The sequence below is a fragment of the Pomacea canaliculata genome, linkage group LG11 (assembly GCF_003073045.1).
Source record: "Pomacea canaliculata isolate SZHN2017 linkage group LG11, ASM307304v1, whole genome shotgun sequence".
In the NCBI taxonomy this organism is placed as follows: Eukaryota; Metazoa; Mollusca; class Gastropoda; order Architaenioglossa; family Ampullariidae; genus Pomacea; species Pomacea canaliculata.
This window is the reverse complement of record NC_037600.1, coordinates 9,407,667-9,424,315: the sequence shown is the minus strand read 5'-3', so window position 1 is coordinate 9,424,315 and position 16,649 is coordinate 9,407,667. Positions and strand designations below refer to the sequence as shown.

The following is a 16,649-nucleotide window of genomic DNA, read 5'->3' as shown; positions in this document are numbered from 1 at the left end:
TTTAAATTCGTTTTTTTGATTCCCAGAAGCAATTTAAGATAGTACTCATGCTAGCAATGATGTAATATATATCACTTACCCTTCACAATTTTTAAAAAAATCTCTCTTACAGTTCGCACTTTTTTTTTTAACATCTCACTTACCTTTCACACTCTATTAAACACATTTCCCACATTTGTTCCCAGTTTACCTTAGAAACGTACTTCCTTCTATAACGTTAAGTTCACCGACATTTTAAAAAAAAACCCTCAAAATATATTAAACTCCAACGGTTTTTGCTGTGCAGTTGGGTGTACAGACTTTTTTTTTTTTTTTGAAAATGAAGGCGAAGGAGCGGCGGGTGAGGGCACGTGAGGGTGTTCTTCGGAGGAAGAGCTGTGGTCTGATTAGCCCAATCTACAGCCGCGCGAGTTCACACGTGCCCGTTGCCACTGGAAACGGTGTGAAGGGCAAGCACTGCTGACAGTTTGTCTCCTGAGAGACGGCAGTCAGACGATGCCAAATTTTTTTTTAAATTTACAATAACACACACAAAAAATCAGATACTTGGACTGTTTAGATGGTGTATTGGAAGTCATAGAGAGCATCTTAAGAAATCTCTTTCTCCTCTCTCTCTCCTTCTCTCACACACACAGTCCCCAAGCCTCTCTCACACTCACTCTTACAAGTCCACACAGGAATACAGAGGAAAGTACTGACAGATATAAATTTAAAAAATATGGCGTCGAATTAACGATCAACGATTCAAATTTAGAAAGAACATGCTTCTGGCACTTTAGAAGTTGAACATGCCGATAAAGCGGAGAGACAGAAAATGAAGGAGAGAGGAAGAGAGGTAGGTGTGTGTGAGGGGAGAGACCAAGTTTGCACTTTTCCCCCAGTGGTAAAATTAATTACTTTCTTCTAAGGGCGATTTAATTTTGTAAGACAATACTTACCACACACGTAAAAGGTTCATGCCATCCGTTGCGCTCTTCTCCGCTGCTGTAGCTTCTGTTTTACTCTCTCTCTCCCACACACATATATATATATGGACTCGCGTGTAATGTACCCACATCTACATTTATTTTGATTTTTTTAACCTTTACCTATTACAATTAGATTAAGAAAAGTGTTTAATGTCTTATGATTTATTATCATTACTAGCTAGGAGGCGACATCGCCCAGGGTTGATTCTTGCCGCTAGCGTCCAAATGTGATGTGAATGTCAATTTGAATCAGTCGCTTTATTGAATATCAGTGTACGCATGCGCAATGTGATGTTAGTGTCAATTTTGAGTCAGTGGCTTTATTAAATATCAGTGTACTCATGCGCAATGTGATGTTAGTGTCAATTTTGAGTCAGTGGCTTTATTAAATATCAGTGTACTCATGCGCAAAGAAACAGTGCAACACCTGTACTCTTCATATCCTCTCCCTGATGACACAAACATTCGAGTGAAAGGCAAAACAAACATTGCTGAAGAGTCATCTGCCCTGCAACTGTCGACTCACTCACTCATTCACTCACTCGATTCTTTGTGGGGTGCCTGGTGGTGTGATGGTTAAAACACTCGCTTGTCACTACTGCTTTGAGTACTTAAAGGTCCAGGGTTCAGATTTCCTCTCGGGACACTCTGTATGTTGACACCTGTTCCTCCTCCTCCTTATTATTATTATTATTATTATTATTATTATTATTATTATTATTATTATTATTATTATTATTCCGACAGGTCTGAATGGGCTGGATATGTCCGACAGACCGGGTGACGTGCTGGAGCGTGAGGGGTACGGCCACACCCCGCCACGACAGAAGCGCGTGCGCACGAGCTTCAAGCATCACCAGCTGCGGACCATGAAGTCCTACTTCGCCCTCAACCACAACCCCGACGCCAAAGACCTCAAGCAGCTGGCACAGAAGACGGGACTGTCCAAGCGAGTTCTGCAGGTTGGTGGCGCCCTCTCTGACTGATACCAAACCTACCTTCTCCTCCTCTACCTTCTTGGCTTCTCTGTCCTCCTCTTTCTCTTGTCCTAATTTGTCGCCCCTTTAATCTGGTTTAGAAACACCTGAAGGCAGGCCGAAGAAACCGGGTGTGGGACAAAGTCATGCACTTCCTGTCTGCTTGGGTTGCCATCCGTAGCGCCTGCTTTTCTTGCTATGAATCAATGTTTTATTAAAGTCTTTTTATTTTTACTTCATTCATCATGGTCGCCAATTGCTTTTATCGCTTAAAGTTGCTGTTGCTGTCGAAACTTCTATCGTTATCACCATCGTCTTAGTCAACCTTTTCGCCACGTGGACACTGTGGTGCGCCATCTGGGAGAGGTAGGCTCTCACCCCTGCGAAGGGGCCAAGTAGCGCCTCGCGTGTGGAGTCCGTAGGGTAAGGTGGTGGAAGACTCAGACCACCCATGCGCTCCCCTTGTACACCGCGATTGAAACACGGAGTGTTTGCACACATCCCCTTCTCCGCCATGTTTACCTGCCATCAGCTTTATAGGTGGGAGGTTTTTTTTAACCTTTGGCCCTCCTCGTCATTTCCCACCATTCGCGTAGAGCGTTACACTGCCCGCCGTGACCGGTGACCAACCAGCGCGCGCGTTAGATCGGATCCGGCCCGAGAAAGATGGTGGTCATGTCAGCAGGCCCGAGGAGGAGCTTTTGTGGCCGGGGCGATAGTTCAATGTTTATTTTCGAAAGGCCGGCGTTGACTGGCTACAATAGCCGTCTTTCCTACCACGCTTCCCTCCCTTGTGTCACCCTGTTCTTCCATCCCGTACTAACGAATCTCACATCCAGCCACCCACCCCGTTCGTTCATAGGAACAATACGGAATCGTTCGCGATGTCGAACAGAAAAGCTCAGGTGTGATTGATCGGCAGACGATCGTCACGCTTTCCTCGATCGCGTTAGTCCCGACGATGGCAAAAAAGTGAAGAAAAGATGTTTAATTGAATAACTTTTCTTTCCACCCCCACCACCACAATCAAACCACCGCCACAGGCCCTTCATCCCTCCGGCTCCCATACCTCCCTCCCACAACCTCGACACCCCTCTATTACCTGTGTCGAGCGTTGGCTTTGCCACCCGGGGTTTGCTCAAGCGACAGAAGCTTTGGCCGAGATGGTATAGTGCTGGCCCGTGACTGAGTAAGCAAAGCTTTCCCAAGGGGGTGCTTGGTTTGTTTTCGCTTCTTTTGACCGGCCTACGACGCCGTTGCACTCGTGGTCCGCAACCTGGCGAGGGTGGGATCGTGTTCCGTATTGTTCTTAATGGACCTCTCCGCCCATTCTGCCAATCTCGAGCCGCTCTCGCCAGATCCCGCGACAAATGACATACTCGCATGACCTATGGACACCTTCTACGGTGCGATTTTTTTTTTCTTTCTCCCTCTCTCAGTTTAAGAAAAAAATTGGAGGGGAAGGTGAGCGAAATTGTTGTTTCCTGCCTTCTTCAAACGGCGTCTGGGTATTTTCTCAAGAGGGTACTCGGGTGTGGGATACCTGGCTCTCTTTTTTTTAGAAAACGCATTGCCGTCAAGACCCACGGAACTATTTACGCCCTATCTACCCCTTTTCGCAAATGTTGATACCTGAGGCAGCTGCTGAAATTCCAAGTCACTGGTTCTTTGTTCGGTCAAGGTATTTTACGGTTATTCTATCCAGATCGTTTTACACCACTATCCACAGCATTTTACATTGCTATCCAGCTCATTTTACGGTACTACCCAAATCATTTTACGGTACTACCCAAATCATTTTACGGTACTACCCAAATCATTTTTACAATACTATCCAAAAATGTTTTCTACACGTACAGCCTGACACACTTCTAGACACAGACATAGTTTTCAGACGTTTAATCGTTTTTATAATTTGTAAAGAATGTATTCTGTGCATTTGTGTGTGAGTGAGACAGAGAGAAAAAAAAGAGAAACTGTGTGTGTGTGAAAGAGAGAGAGAAGGGCAAATAAACCGTTGGCCAAATATTTGCTTTGGCACTTGAGGGAGTGACAAAAGTTTGGCTCGAAGCTGACACGTATTGTATGTGCGACGTGTGTGAGGAGGGCAGAGCTAGAAAGGTGACGACTGAAGAGGGTGGTACAAAAAAATTGTAGGAGGGTGAAGGTACACGAGGTAGCTTTAGCAAAGGTGCGACTGAACGTGTTTGGGAGGAAACAGCCATCGTGATTGGGATTAGGGTGGATGGGGAAGGGTGGTGTCAGAGAATAAGGGGTCCAGGGAGGAGGACAATTTAAAATGTAGTTTTGAGATAATGTCGAGTTTATTTAAACAGGTATATTTCTCTCTCCACTTCGTCTCTTAACAAAGAAAAAAAAGATGCTGTGAGAGAATTTGCGATGTAGAAAACCCGTCAGTAACATGAATATTAAAACTTTTTCACCATCATCATCATCATCATCATCATCATCATCATCAGCAGCAGCAGCAGCAGCAGCAGCAGCATCAGCAGCAGCAGCAGCAGTAGCACATTTTGTCGATATTGTTATTAGTACTGTAATAATGATCATCGACATCATTATTGCATTTTTTATCTATTTTTTCTGCTCGGCAGGTGTGGTTCCAGAACGCACGCGCCAAATACCGCCGCAATCTCTTGAAACAGCAGCAGGACGCGGACAAGAACGGGCAAGGGGCTGCCAGCTCTCCGACAGGGGGCGACACTAACAAGGAGCGCGAGAAGGACGCGTCTGGGTCTCTGACGGACCTGTCCAACACCCGCTCGCCGGCCCTGTCCGACATCAGCTCCACACCCTCCCTGTCGGACTTGCAGTCGGGGGCCATGGAGTCAGGGGGCGAGCAAGGCAGCTCCAGCTCCATCAGCGAGCTCTTCTCCAGCACCATCGCCTCCATCAACTGACCTGGCTCACCCACACACCGATGCTCACCCCAACCCTGACTCAACCCTGACCACCCCACCACAAGCCCCACTACCTTGACCTTTCCGACTCGGCGCCGCAGGACCTGTTGCTGTCGTGGAGGTCTTCTTTCTTTCTTACTCTCTCGTCAACTCCTCGCCAACCAGGACAGAATCTCTCATCGCCTCTTTCCTTGTGCTGGCATTTATTCACGCCCGAGGCGGTTGCTGCTGCTCCTGTTGCTGCTGCTGCTTCTGTTACTGTGGGTAACCTCTCATCCCTTTTCATCGGTTCACCCAACCAGCCTGCATCATTCTACAGGTACATCTGCTTTCGGGAGACGCTGAAGCTAAGTCACTGATACTGTCGAACTGTATCGATAGACTGTATCGATAGACCTTATGGTGATGCCGGTGCTTGTGGCAGCGGGTCTACCTCCAGAGCACACTTCTGCTGGTCAAGGAGAGGCAACGACCGTGTTCGTCGGGTTCCATGACAACACACTTGGCACGGAGGATAAGGAGGATCTGTGTCAGGAACCTCCAGTCGGACTCCAAACTGTGTTGCTAAGGTTCGCAAGGTCCGAAGAACCCCTGTGGCCGATCGACTCTTTCACTCTTCTTACTGATTTTGGGGATGGGTAGGAGGATGTAAAACAGGAGTGAATGAGTCTGAGTGAGTGAGAGGGTGAGTGAGTGAGTGAGACAAGGCAGAACTGAGAATACTAGATCCCAAGGAACAGCTTGACAGAACGCTTGTATTTACTGGATCAAAGTGCTACATTTCCAGAACATCTCTCTAACCCTCCTCTCACACATACACACATACACACATACACACATACACAAATGTGAACAACGCTTTGAGTCTTCAGAGAACAGTTCAAGACACGGACGTTCACAGACTCGTATATGAAACAGTCAATGTAGCTGCCACTGTGGCTATCATCGGGGTTTTTTTTTTGTTTTTGTTTATTTATTTATTTAATCATCGAGAATTCCTCCCAAAACGCAACAAGACTCGTTCAATGGAAATACAATATAGAATGACAGAGCACAGTCTTCTAGCGAGGTACTTTGTAAAACCCACGAAAAGACTAAATATACTCAACATTTTTTTTTTCGGTATCATTAGACAGAAGTGCTAGATGTTCAGAATGGTGGGAAACTGTTAAACAAAAAGTGTCGTCTGGTGTTGATGAGTGACTCACAGTCAAACCTGTTTATTTGACACAAGAGTTGCAATGCACCGTGGGAAATTCTGTTTCGGGATGTCGTGACTTCTGCTTTTTAAAGTAGAAGACAAAAGCCACGTGGCTACAGAAAGGACATTTTGTGATATCGAGGACACCTGTGCACGGAAGTCTATTCATGGAAACAAGTGCGTGCGCACCTCTGGAAACCTGTGCGACGTTCGCTACTCACGGAACGCGGAGAACAGCACGTGCTTCGCTCATCCACTTGTGCAAGCATCTGACACTTTGGAATACTTGCCAGTAACACCATGGGAGTGGACGGGAGGATGGTGGTGCTGGTGGTGGTGGAAGAAGGGGGCGGGGTTGCGGAAGGAGTAAGAATGCAGAACAATGGAAGGTCGCTTGGTGGGTTCAGTTCGTCGTGCGAACGTAGCCATCCGCACTTGTGGCTTCAATCTGCTCGCGTCTGAAGATTCTTCGGAAGAACACTTTTTTGTTTAGCGACGATGACAGTTGATAAAATCGTCGCTAACCACGTTCCCGGAATCGCTGCGAGAAAAAGGACATGATTATTATCAATCCACCTGATATCTGCTTTGATATACAAGATGAGCGCTGATTTCTTCTCTAAAGTTTATCTTTCATACCATTTTTTTTTATTTGTTTCCAAAACTTTGCATTTATATCAAACTCCTTAAATCAAAGCTGGATCGCAGAGAGAATCCAGAATGTTCGTCTTGTCTTACTATGTTCTGTCTTTGATTTAGTTAATTTTTTTTCGCAGTGTTCCAGGCGATTTAACCAAGAAAACTGTGGCATCCTTACAACCTCAAAGAACTGAGTCAATGTAAATTGGATTCAACACTTAATCTGATATCACAAGACAAGGAAAATACCTCATTACAACTTTTTTTGAGAGACCGAAAAAGAAAACTTCATTACTTTATTCCCAAAAAGGGTTGTAATGTGTCATTCCCTATTAACATCAGCCATTCATCTTTTTCTTTTTTTTTTTTTTTGTAAAGGGCCTCTTAGATCAGATGTCTGTTTGGCAGAAGAACAACTGTTGCAAATCACAACCTTTTTTTCATCCTCATTTTATTCGCGAAATTAGCAAATCAGCTGATAAAATACACCATGGCGCGCTTGTTTAAAAAAATATATGTGCCGCAACTAAAATTTTCTGTTAGATGAATTTATATTTCCAAGTAAATATGTAAATTCACCAATATCAGGTATTTATTAAATTTTACTTAACTTTATTCTCTCATCGTCCATTTCTTCCACCAATCCATATATGCCTATCTCTTCCTCTTTCCCACTCGCAATCCATTCGTGTAAATGAATGTCCAAGCCAACGGGATATTATAATTATATTTTCGTTTATTTCAGCTATTTCAAATTATATTATTTCATTCAGCTGTGCTCTAAACGTTCTAGCTTCTCTATTATCATAAGACCTCAGAACCAGTACCCACCACATCCACCTCTGGTACAGATAGATGTTTAATGATTGTTAAACCAAATTTTATAATTTTAAGAACATGCAATGGTCTGCATCTTGGAAAACAAATTCATTTTCATTCTTTAATCGCAGTAAATCAACGTGGGACATTCTTTAAAACTTTTTAATTACAAAGTAATTATTGTCAGTACTATTCAATTGGCGGTGTATACAGAAATAAAATTAACATTTGTTACAGTAAAATCTTTGTTAAAGAAAATAAAAAAGATATCTTGAGCTCATGATAGTTGGCTTTGAACACACATAGGAAGTGAAGTAGGAATAAGTTTGTTTTCTGGTGATCAATAGCTCCCTGTCTAATGTATTTCCAGTTGAAGAAAGCAGTCAAAACCACATTTCTTTATTCCATTTATTCTATTTTTGTCCTCTTGTATTTAAGAAGGACGACTTTTATCAACCTACCCCTTATGCTTCTTGCATAGACATTTATTTAAATTTAATTTTTAAACTTGTTTATGTTTATCAGCTGCATGCTAGCTTTTAAAAGTTGAGATTTTAAAATATTACTACTTTAAAAACAAGTTTTTTGATGTGCGATAAATTTCGTAAATATGATTTACCTTTTTCTTTCAGAAATTCTTTTTCCGCAGTCCTTCAATATCTAACTGTATTTCAATATTTTACAGCAAGTGTATCATCCGCAACAATACACCTGTATCCACTTTCGCTGTCATAACTGCTAAGGTTAATTTAGAGCGATGTGATTGGCTCTTTTGTGATAGTACACTCCCGGTTCGGTTCCCACAGCAGATCAATTAATTAGTGTTAGAGATAATTATCAGTGAAAAATATTACTGTAAGTGTTTAGATTGTCTCTACTCCATAATCAAAGGTTTTATCTCAAATTCTTACGTTCATTATCACAGACAGACTTCATTAGTCATAAATATCAGCTGCCACACCGGAAGTAAAACTTCAGTGTATATTTCAGTCACGTGACTCAGTCCACGTGCAACATATGGCCGCTCGGACTCTCGGCGTTGTAGCTGACACTTCTGCTTGTCGTATACAAATCGCGTCAACCTGTAAAAGTATTTTAGTATAAACAATGTCTGTATCTGTGACGTCATTCTTTCAATGACTTTTGTCGTCACAAACCTACTTTTCCCGCATCACTGTCTCGTCTCCCTCCACCTTATTACGTCAAAGTGTGACGCATAATAATAACAAAGACGCTCTTTTGCTAATAATGGAAAAATACGTATGCTAAAACATTTTAAGCTCTGCGATTCAGCTCCACCCGTCGAGTGGAAACATAAGGTCAGAGTTCAGTGATCGCTATGATTAATTTGATCGGAAAGAGTTTAAAAAAGTCTTTGTCACACGTTTTCCTTTAAAGTGTCTGCTTCTCATTCATATTTTCGCTTTGAATTTTTAAAAAGATATTTTAACCCAGCGGTTAAAAGTGGTTTCACACATGACTTTTCCTCTTGGCGCCGACTTACTTGTGAATAGAAGTATACTTGTTTTGTTTGTGACTATCTTGAAATTGTCAGCCATTCAACTAAATGTGTCCAATGGCTACTGGAAATAAACATGTTCAGTTAACGATAACTTGTTGCTTCTGTTTTTATTTGTCTTTGTTGTCGTCTTAATCTTTGTCAACAGAATAAATTCGAGACGATGTGTGCATTTCTGTGACTGCGTGTAAAGTCTGTAAAATTAAAATCTTTGCAATGAATTGCAACAAATAAATAGACGAAGGGGTGAGAAAATTACTAAAATTGATAGCAAAGAGAAGCAGAAACATTGACACAAACATAACGCATTGAAAACTCTCCACGAAGCTATTGTTTAACAATAAACATGTGTTCTGAGAGTTACAAGATTTCGCGTTTGTTTTAAAATGTTTGAATACACTTCACCAACAGGAAAACGTTTGTGGGGTTTTATGACATTAAAAATATTAAAAATATTCCTTTTCACGTGTAACGACCTACCCGAATCAGTAAAAAGCGTACCAGTCATACGAAGAAATTTATAGAATATACCTACAGAACATAAACAAAAAAGCAACCCAAAACTTCTATACATTTTGTTTCAAGAGTTTTGAATGTTTTCCTAAAATAAAAAATGAGTACATTAACATTAAAAAATGTAAAAATAATGTGTAACACTAATAAAGAACGTCAGAAGAAAGCATAACAACAGGAACAAAGACGTGACAAAAAGTACAGTTCTAGCGAACACCAAGTATTGAAGAAATTCTTAGCACGGTTAAGTTTTCCAGAAATACATCCGTTTCAGAAGACATCAGCATGCCTTTGCCGTCACCAAAAAAATTACAAATTTCAAAAATAAATTTTCAATAGAATAAAATTCGAATTTAAACATCTATGCTAAGCAACGATTACATTATAATTAAGTTAGTTCAGTAATCGTGCTTGAAAGCTAGATATCCCATGACGGGAGAGACAAAGCATATTCCGTCCTGGCTAGCTGTAATGGAATAATTTAATAATATTTGAGAGTTTTTATTTTAAGAGAGAAGGTTGTTTGAATATCGAGCAGCGTACATCTATCTCAAATTATGAAGCCAGCAAGAGGCAAGCCACCCAACAGCGGCCGGCTGTAACCAGTTCCAGATGCGGGGGGCCATTAAAGTGTACCAGGCCCAATACCAACATGCCTGATGCCAAATGTCAGGAAATTTCTTAGATCAGCGTTAGTGCAGGTGTGACAGATAAATTTCTCTCTCTCTCTCTCGTTCTCCATCCCTCCCCCTCCAAGTCTTGTGTGTTTCGTTTTTTGTTCTTGTTTTTCTCTTTCCTTTACTTTCGTTATTTTTTTCCTTTATATCTCTTTTTCCGTTTCTTTAATTTTTTTATTCTACTTCTTTCTAGGGTTTTTAAAAAATTTATTTCTTTGTTCCTTTCTCTTTTTTTTCTTATTTCTCTTAGTTTTGGTTTTTATTATTATTTGTGTTGGTTCGTGTTGATTACTTTTTATTTTTTGCTTTTTTTTTTTTTTGTTGTTGTTGTTGTTGATTTCTTTACTTTCTTTCTTGTTTGTCTTTACTTTATTTTTTGCTATTTCTTTGTTTCTTTGTTATGTTCCTTTTTCTTATTTTTTTCTCCTCTATTGTATTTACGTCTTGTTTACCTTTTTTCACATCTTTGTTCGTTTTTATATATTTTCTCTTTTTATTCGTTCTTTCCTTCTTTGCTTTTTTTCAGTACTTTTTACTTTTCTTTTTTATTTCTTTTACCTTTCTTTTGTCCTTTTCTTTCTTTTCTTATTTCTTTCTTCGGTATTTTTCCTTTTCTTTCTGTCTTTCTAAAGCCGTCTCTCGATTCAGTAATGTTTCTATGATGTGTGATATCGTGTTTGAGCGTTAGCGAGTACAAATGAGAACCATCATGTTATTCAGCCATCTGTTCATCCAGTCATCCATCCAGTCACCCAGTCATCCAATATAAACCCTGACACCTTACCACAGCGACCACTTCAGACTCAACTGCCTTCAGTTCTCAACGAGAAGTGCGTAGCTCCCTACTGTCTGGCGTTGTAGCTTCTGTTTTTCGTTGCTTTTTTTTTCTCACTTTAATGTCCACGAAACACATTTTAAAAATTTCTTGCTCCTTACGGTAAGAGAAAGATTCTTAATTGAATTTTAGAAGCAGAGGAGTATGTGTTGCCAAGAAATTATTTCATCTGGCACGAGCAGTCCCTTTGACAGGGGAGATAATCGCAGGGATTAGGCTCACGTGACTCGGCTTTTTTTTTTTCCAATTCTTAATCTGTCTTGTAGTTGATTAGTTGATTTACCTGTTTATGTACGCTCTTTTATGTGGGTCTTTTATCTTTTCAAAACGTTGTTCAGGCACTTTCACTTTTAGTGCAATTTACGTGTCAGATAAGTAACTCGTAGAAAAGAGAAAGATATCAAGATTTTAAACTTCTCTCTCTCTCTCTCTTTCTCTCTCTCTTTCTCTCTCTTTCTCTCTTCCTCTCTCACACACAGCCTTCTAGTGACACTGAGTGAGTTGTCACCCCTTGCAAGCATTATAACTTACCCTCCACCCAGCAGATGGAGATCACCGACTACCTTCGCTCCTACTCCATTACCTCCAGCCATCCACCATCCCCCTTTCCCCCCTTCTACTGCTCCTGACGTCTTGTTCGCGCTTTTCCTCCCTGCAAGATGCCCGGCCGCTACTCTCGTCACCGACCACCTGGATCGTCCTGGGTTTATCTCCCTTTTATCCCGCGTAACTCCTCGTGTCAGGCAGCTCCTGCTATCGGCCTGGCGGGCCTGGAGCTGTGTGTGTGTGTATACGTGTCTGTGTGTACGTGTACGTGTGTGTGTGCGTGTGTGTAGTGTACGTGTCTGTGTGTACGTGTGTGTGTGTGAGAGAGAGACACACACACACAAACGCTATCCTCTCTACCAAGCTCACCGTCACTTTGCATTTTTACCCCTGGTCTACTAACAGAAAATGTCTGGCACAGGTGCGCGGGCAAGTCGGAAGGTGTCGTCGAGCTTTTGCCACACACAGAAAAAAAATTCTCCCAGAATCAAGAAAAACGATTTAAACGACCGCGCGTGGCTGCCCACTTTATCTGACGCTTGTCGTCTGTGTTTACTTACGAGACTTGCCGAGAATGCTTCCCTGCGAGGTGGTACCGACGACAATGAAGATGGCGAAGGAACTGGGAAACCCCACCGCCAATGTATTCTAAACCGAATAATATTGTAGAGGGGATGGTGGGAAGCATAAATGTGTGTGTGGGGTGGGGGTGGGGGGTTGCTTTGTTTTGTTTTTGTTTATTTTTTTTATAGTTTGTTTAATACTCTATTTTCTTCATGAATTTACATGTCACTGTTTGTTTTGTATTTGTTTCTTTTGTTTATGTTAAAGATATTTGAGTGTTTGCATGTTTTTCTTGTTTCTTTACTTTTATTTCTTGTTTGTTTGTTTGTTTTTATTATTATTTCTTTATTTTTGTTTGTTTTGTTGCTTGTTCTTTTTTTCTTTGAAAAATTTACACTACGGCTTTTGTTTGTTTCTCTTTATTTACTTGTTTGTTAGCTTTCGTTGCTTTTTTCCCAAGAATTACTTATCACTGTGTGAACAAGAATTTGTCACCAGCGCCTTTCATTCGAGATAGATGCACAAACGGACACAAACGGACATAAATAAAGACCATCTTTTATTCTCATCGCTCAGTCATTTGCAATCTTGACAGAAACTTCCAAATCTCATTCCCTTGCCGACCAAAGTAGCACCTTCCTGTCACGTGGTATGCCTGGTCACGTGGTCTCGAATGGAAAGTTTGGAGGTCGACTCCTCAACACATCCGCTGCTGGAACTGTTTTCTTAACTTGAAGGTTTATTCCTTCTGCTGGTTGGTTTGCCCGAAACCTGTGCAAGCGCGCGCCGGATATGACGCAATCAACTCTCATAAGCAGAAACGGCGGAAAAAGTGTAAACTTGAGCTAGCTTCCTTCGAGGTTGGGGAGTCAGGGGAAAGGACTTCCTAGCTTCCAAAGCCTAGGAACGAAACAGGAAGTGATGAAAGGTCCAAGCAGCGGATTTTGTTTTGTTATTTTAGGCTTTTAAATATGTTGTCGCGAGACTGTCAGTATTTATTAATATTTTGCTGCCAAAACGATGCGATGTTGATGTCAAGTTTTCAAAACATCACCACCATCAGCAAGAGCAACAACAGCAGCAACAGCAGCAGCAGAGCGTCCCCACAGCGCTTGGAAGAGCAGAAGGCCTTTCCCCGCTTGCGACGCACAAACGACCGTGATCTTGTCTGCCGGAACGATCGGTTCCCGGTCTTCTCTCTCTCTCCCCCCGATTCTTGGCGGCAGCTGTTATCGGTTAGCATGTGGCTGTGGGCAGGCTTTGCGAAAACAGTTTAGGAAAACAGAGAGCAAGTCTGCTGGACCAGCAGCGCACAGTAATATCCGGTTTCCCTTGCCAGTGCGCGGATGCCTCCAAGCTGTACTTGGCAAAACAAAATGGCCTCCATGTGTCGTGCACGTGCAGCGCGTGCACGAAGGCTGTCAACTCTGCGGAAAGAATTGCCAGTTATCTCCCCTTCTCCCCACCTCCCTTACCTTTCACTTTTTTTGAAGGGGAGGGGGGACTCGGACGTTTGCCAAAATCAGGACTAGGTTGGTGGTGATGGTGGTGGTGGTGGTGGTGTGAGGGGGAGGGAGAGATTCTTGAGTGTGCAGCTGCCTTCTAAGATCATGGAATTTTCTTTTTTCCTCTCTCTCTCTTTGGCCAGCTTTGTGGAAAAAATCTGAAACAAAAATACTACGTGCTTAGGACCTCAGCAAAGTTTTAAGCCATGAAGACAACACCAACCGCAATATCCATAAAATCTTGGGCATTACAGCATCAGGCAAGCAGAAATACACACAAAAAGAGACTCAGACAGCTTCTGTTTTACATACCGTAAAAAGAGAGAAACAGACAGGAAGGCAGAAGCAGACAGACATGGAGAGTGACAGTACAGGCTTTACAGAAAGAAGAACAGCATTTAACACATTGTCACAATGAACACAAAAATTAATGTGCGGAACATATGTGCGAGCTTTGTGCCAGATCCGCATCTTCCGCAAAATGCGAATTTGCTTGTGAGAAGAACCTCAGATATTGTTTTTAGCAATCATGGACTAGTAGGAGTGTTCTATGACGACCGCACATCTTCAATCTGCTCAGATAAATAAAATGAAAAAAAAATTGTCTCTGTGGTTTACTAAGCATATTCACCCAACAGGATCACTCGACTTGGAATAAAAGGATGGGGAAACAAGCCCGGGGTAGACGAAATGTTCCTCCAGGTCCATCTTTTTATGGGATACCCAAACTTGATGATAAAACAGACAATAATTTGCTTATCCTAACTAATATTGTTTCTTCTGCATTATGTTGACAATGATAATGATGTAATAATGTACAATAGATCAGAGAAGTTACTTTGCAAGTTGATATGAAACACTTTGAAAATAATTTTGTTTCTTTGCTGAAGTTGTCATGTTTTGTATGATGTGTATTAAGATGTGATGTCAGCTGTTGAAAATAGTATTGTCGACATTAATATCAGTATGAAGTCTTATCTGCATTTGTTGCTGAGTATCAGTACAGATTAAAGGCACTTGGGGTAGAGCTAACCCACATTTCTTCGTCACTTCAGTGTCCAGGCTTCAAGAATAATTATGATTGTCGTATTAGCACTGAAGTGCCCTTTCAGTAAAAGCGACTGACCAATCAGAGGGGAGCTGTTCCCCACGCACCTTTTGATGGCGTCACGTGAAAGTGGTCAACAGGATCGTACTTACACTTACTCTATGATAAATTTCTGTTCATGTTTATGTCTAAGTCTAGCGGGGGATGGCAGTAAAGACATGTAGTTCATTTAATCAGACAACAAGCCGACGAGGGCCACTGAAGAAGCACCGCTAAAGCAACAAGATGGCGGATGTGAGTCGTTGCTAACGTGTGTGTCACGTGCTGCACCTCCCCACCAAGTGGAAGCAGTACTATAGTCTATAGCCAGCAAGGACAAGCACACTATCTGGCCGATGTTGCAGACAATAAAAAGAAACTCTAGTGAGGGAGGTAAGATGGAGGATAGAGAGGAGAGAGGGGGTGGTGTGTGCTGCACATCCTGTTTGCAGCAACATCTGCAGCTGTCGCAACACTCGTTACACCATGCGCAATGTATTGCTGTCGTCATCACTTGGAGATTGTCTAGATACTCTTCTGTGGGAAACGCTGCAGGAGTCGCTGTGGAAGAGGAGTGAGACGCCCAGCAGTTCGTGCACTAGAACACGCATGAGCAGGAGCATGCGCAGTTCAGCATAATAGCGCAGGCAGAAGCCCTCACATACAAGAGCTGATTCTAGAGACAGGAGAACGAAGGAACGAAAGAATGGAAAGAAGACAAAAGAAGAAAAGAAGGAAATAAATGAAGAAAAGAGATAAGAAGTGAAAAACGAAGGAAGGCAGAAGGAGAGAAAGAAAGGAGTCAAGGAAGCTAAGAAGAAGGAATGAAGAAGAAAGAACGAATAAGGAAATAACAAAGGGAAGAACAAGGAAAGAAAGAGAAGACGTAAGAAACGAAAATCGGAAAGAAACAAGGAAGAACGGAAATAAATGAGGAAAGAAGAAGAAACGATAGGATCAAAGAGGGGGAAAAAAAAGAAGGACGAGGGAAGGAAAGACAAAATGAAAACTCATACACAAGTGAATACGAAGAATCCTCCCTAGAGTACAACGTAAAAAGAATGAAAGAAAGAAGAAAGAGAAAATAAATAAATGAACGAACAGTGGTTAGAAAAAAAGAACACGCGGACATACAAACAGAGAAATGATAACGGCAAGATCTCGGTATTCTCCTTCATCGTTACACGACGACGACGATGACGACGACTACGACGACGACCACCACCACCTAAAATAAGCCCAGCAATTTCTTCCATGCTGCCTTCTGTAACTTGACACCGGTAATGAGTGTCATGCAACAGACCGGATATACAAGTCCTCAATACCAGGATGTAATAAAGACTGCTGGTTAGCGCTACGTCATTCGATATCACTATAGTAACCAAAGTGATTCATGTTTTTTTCTCAGACTTCTCGGTGTCTCTGACATTTAGGCTTGCGCAAGAAAACTCGTTTCAACAAATCTGAACACATTTAGAACAAACCAGTGACAAGTAAAGAACTTTTTAAAAAATTTAAAACTCACGTGGTCTTTAGTGACTCGCAAAGTCATGTGACCGACTAATGTCATGTGGTGTCTGGACTTTATTAATTTGAGGTCAAATCAATGTCCCCCGCCTACCTTCAAACGGTTTAGTTTCAGGTAAAGTTCATGGTGTGGTCTACAGAAGCAAGAGAGTTTCCTTCACATTTCGCGTGTTGAAGGAAGATCCTGCCGCAAAGTAGTCCCCTCATCAGGAGTGGGAGGAACAGGTATTTCTCGAACCGAGACAGCAACTAAGGTTGTGTCACTGAAAAGCAGCCAGCACATGTAAACAAAGACAAAACAGCGTGCGCGAGACGAGATCTGAACCCAGGACAGCAATTCCTCACTGGGAC

At 42.0% G+C, this 16,649-nt stretch overlaps 1 protein-coding gene across 1 annotated transcript in view; it reads left to right on the top strand.

Moving 5' to 3' along the window:
• LOC112575597 (LIM/homeobox protein Lhx9-like) overlaps positions 1–9,138 on the top strand; it is a 66,248-nt gene extending 57,110 nt beyond the window's left edge. Inside the window, exons 4-5 of the mRNA XM_025257561.1 lie at positions 1,716–1,930; positions 4,561–9,138. Of these exons, the coding sequence (XP_025113346.1) occupies positions 1,716–1,930; positions 4,561–4,866 (521 nt within the window). The 3' untranslated portion in view covers positions 4,867–9,138. The remainder of the gene's footprint in view (positions 1–1,715; positions 1,931–4,560) is intronic.
• Positions 9,139–16,649: the final 7,511 nt, after the last annotated feature.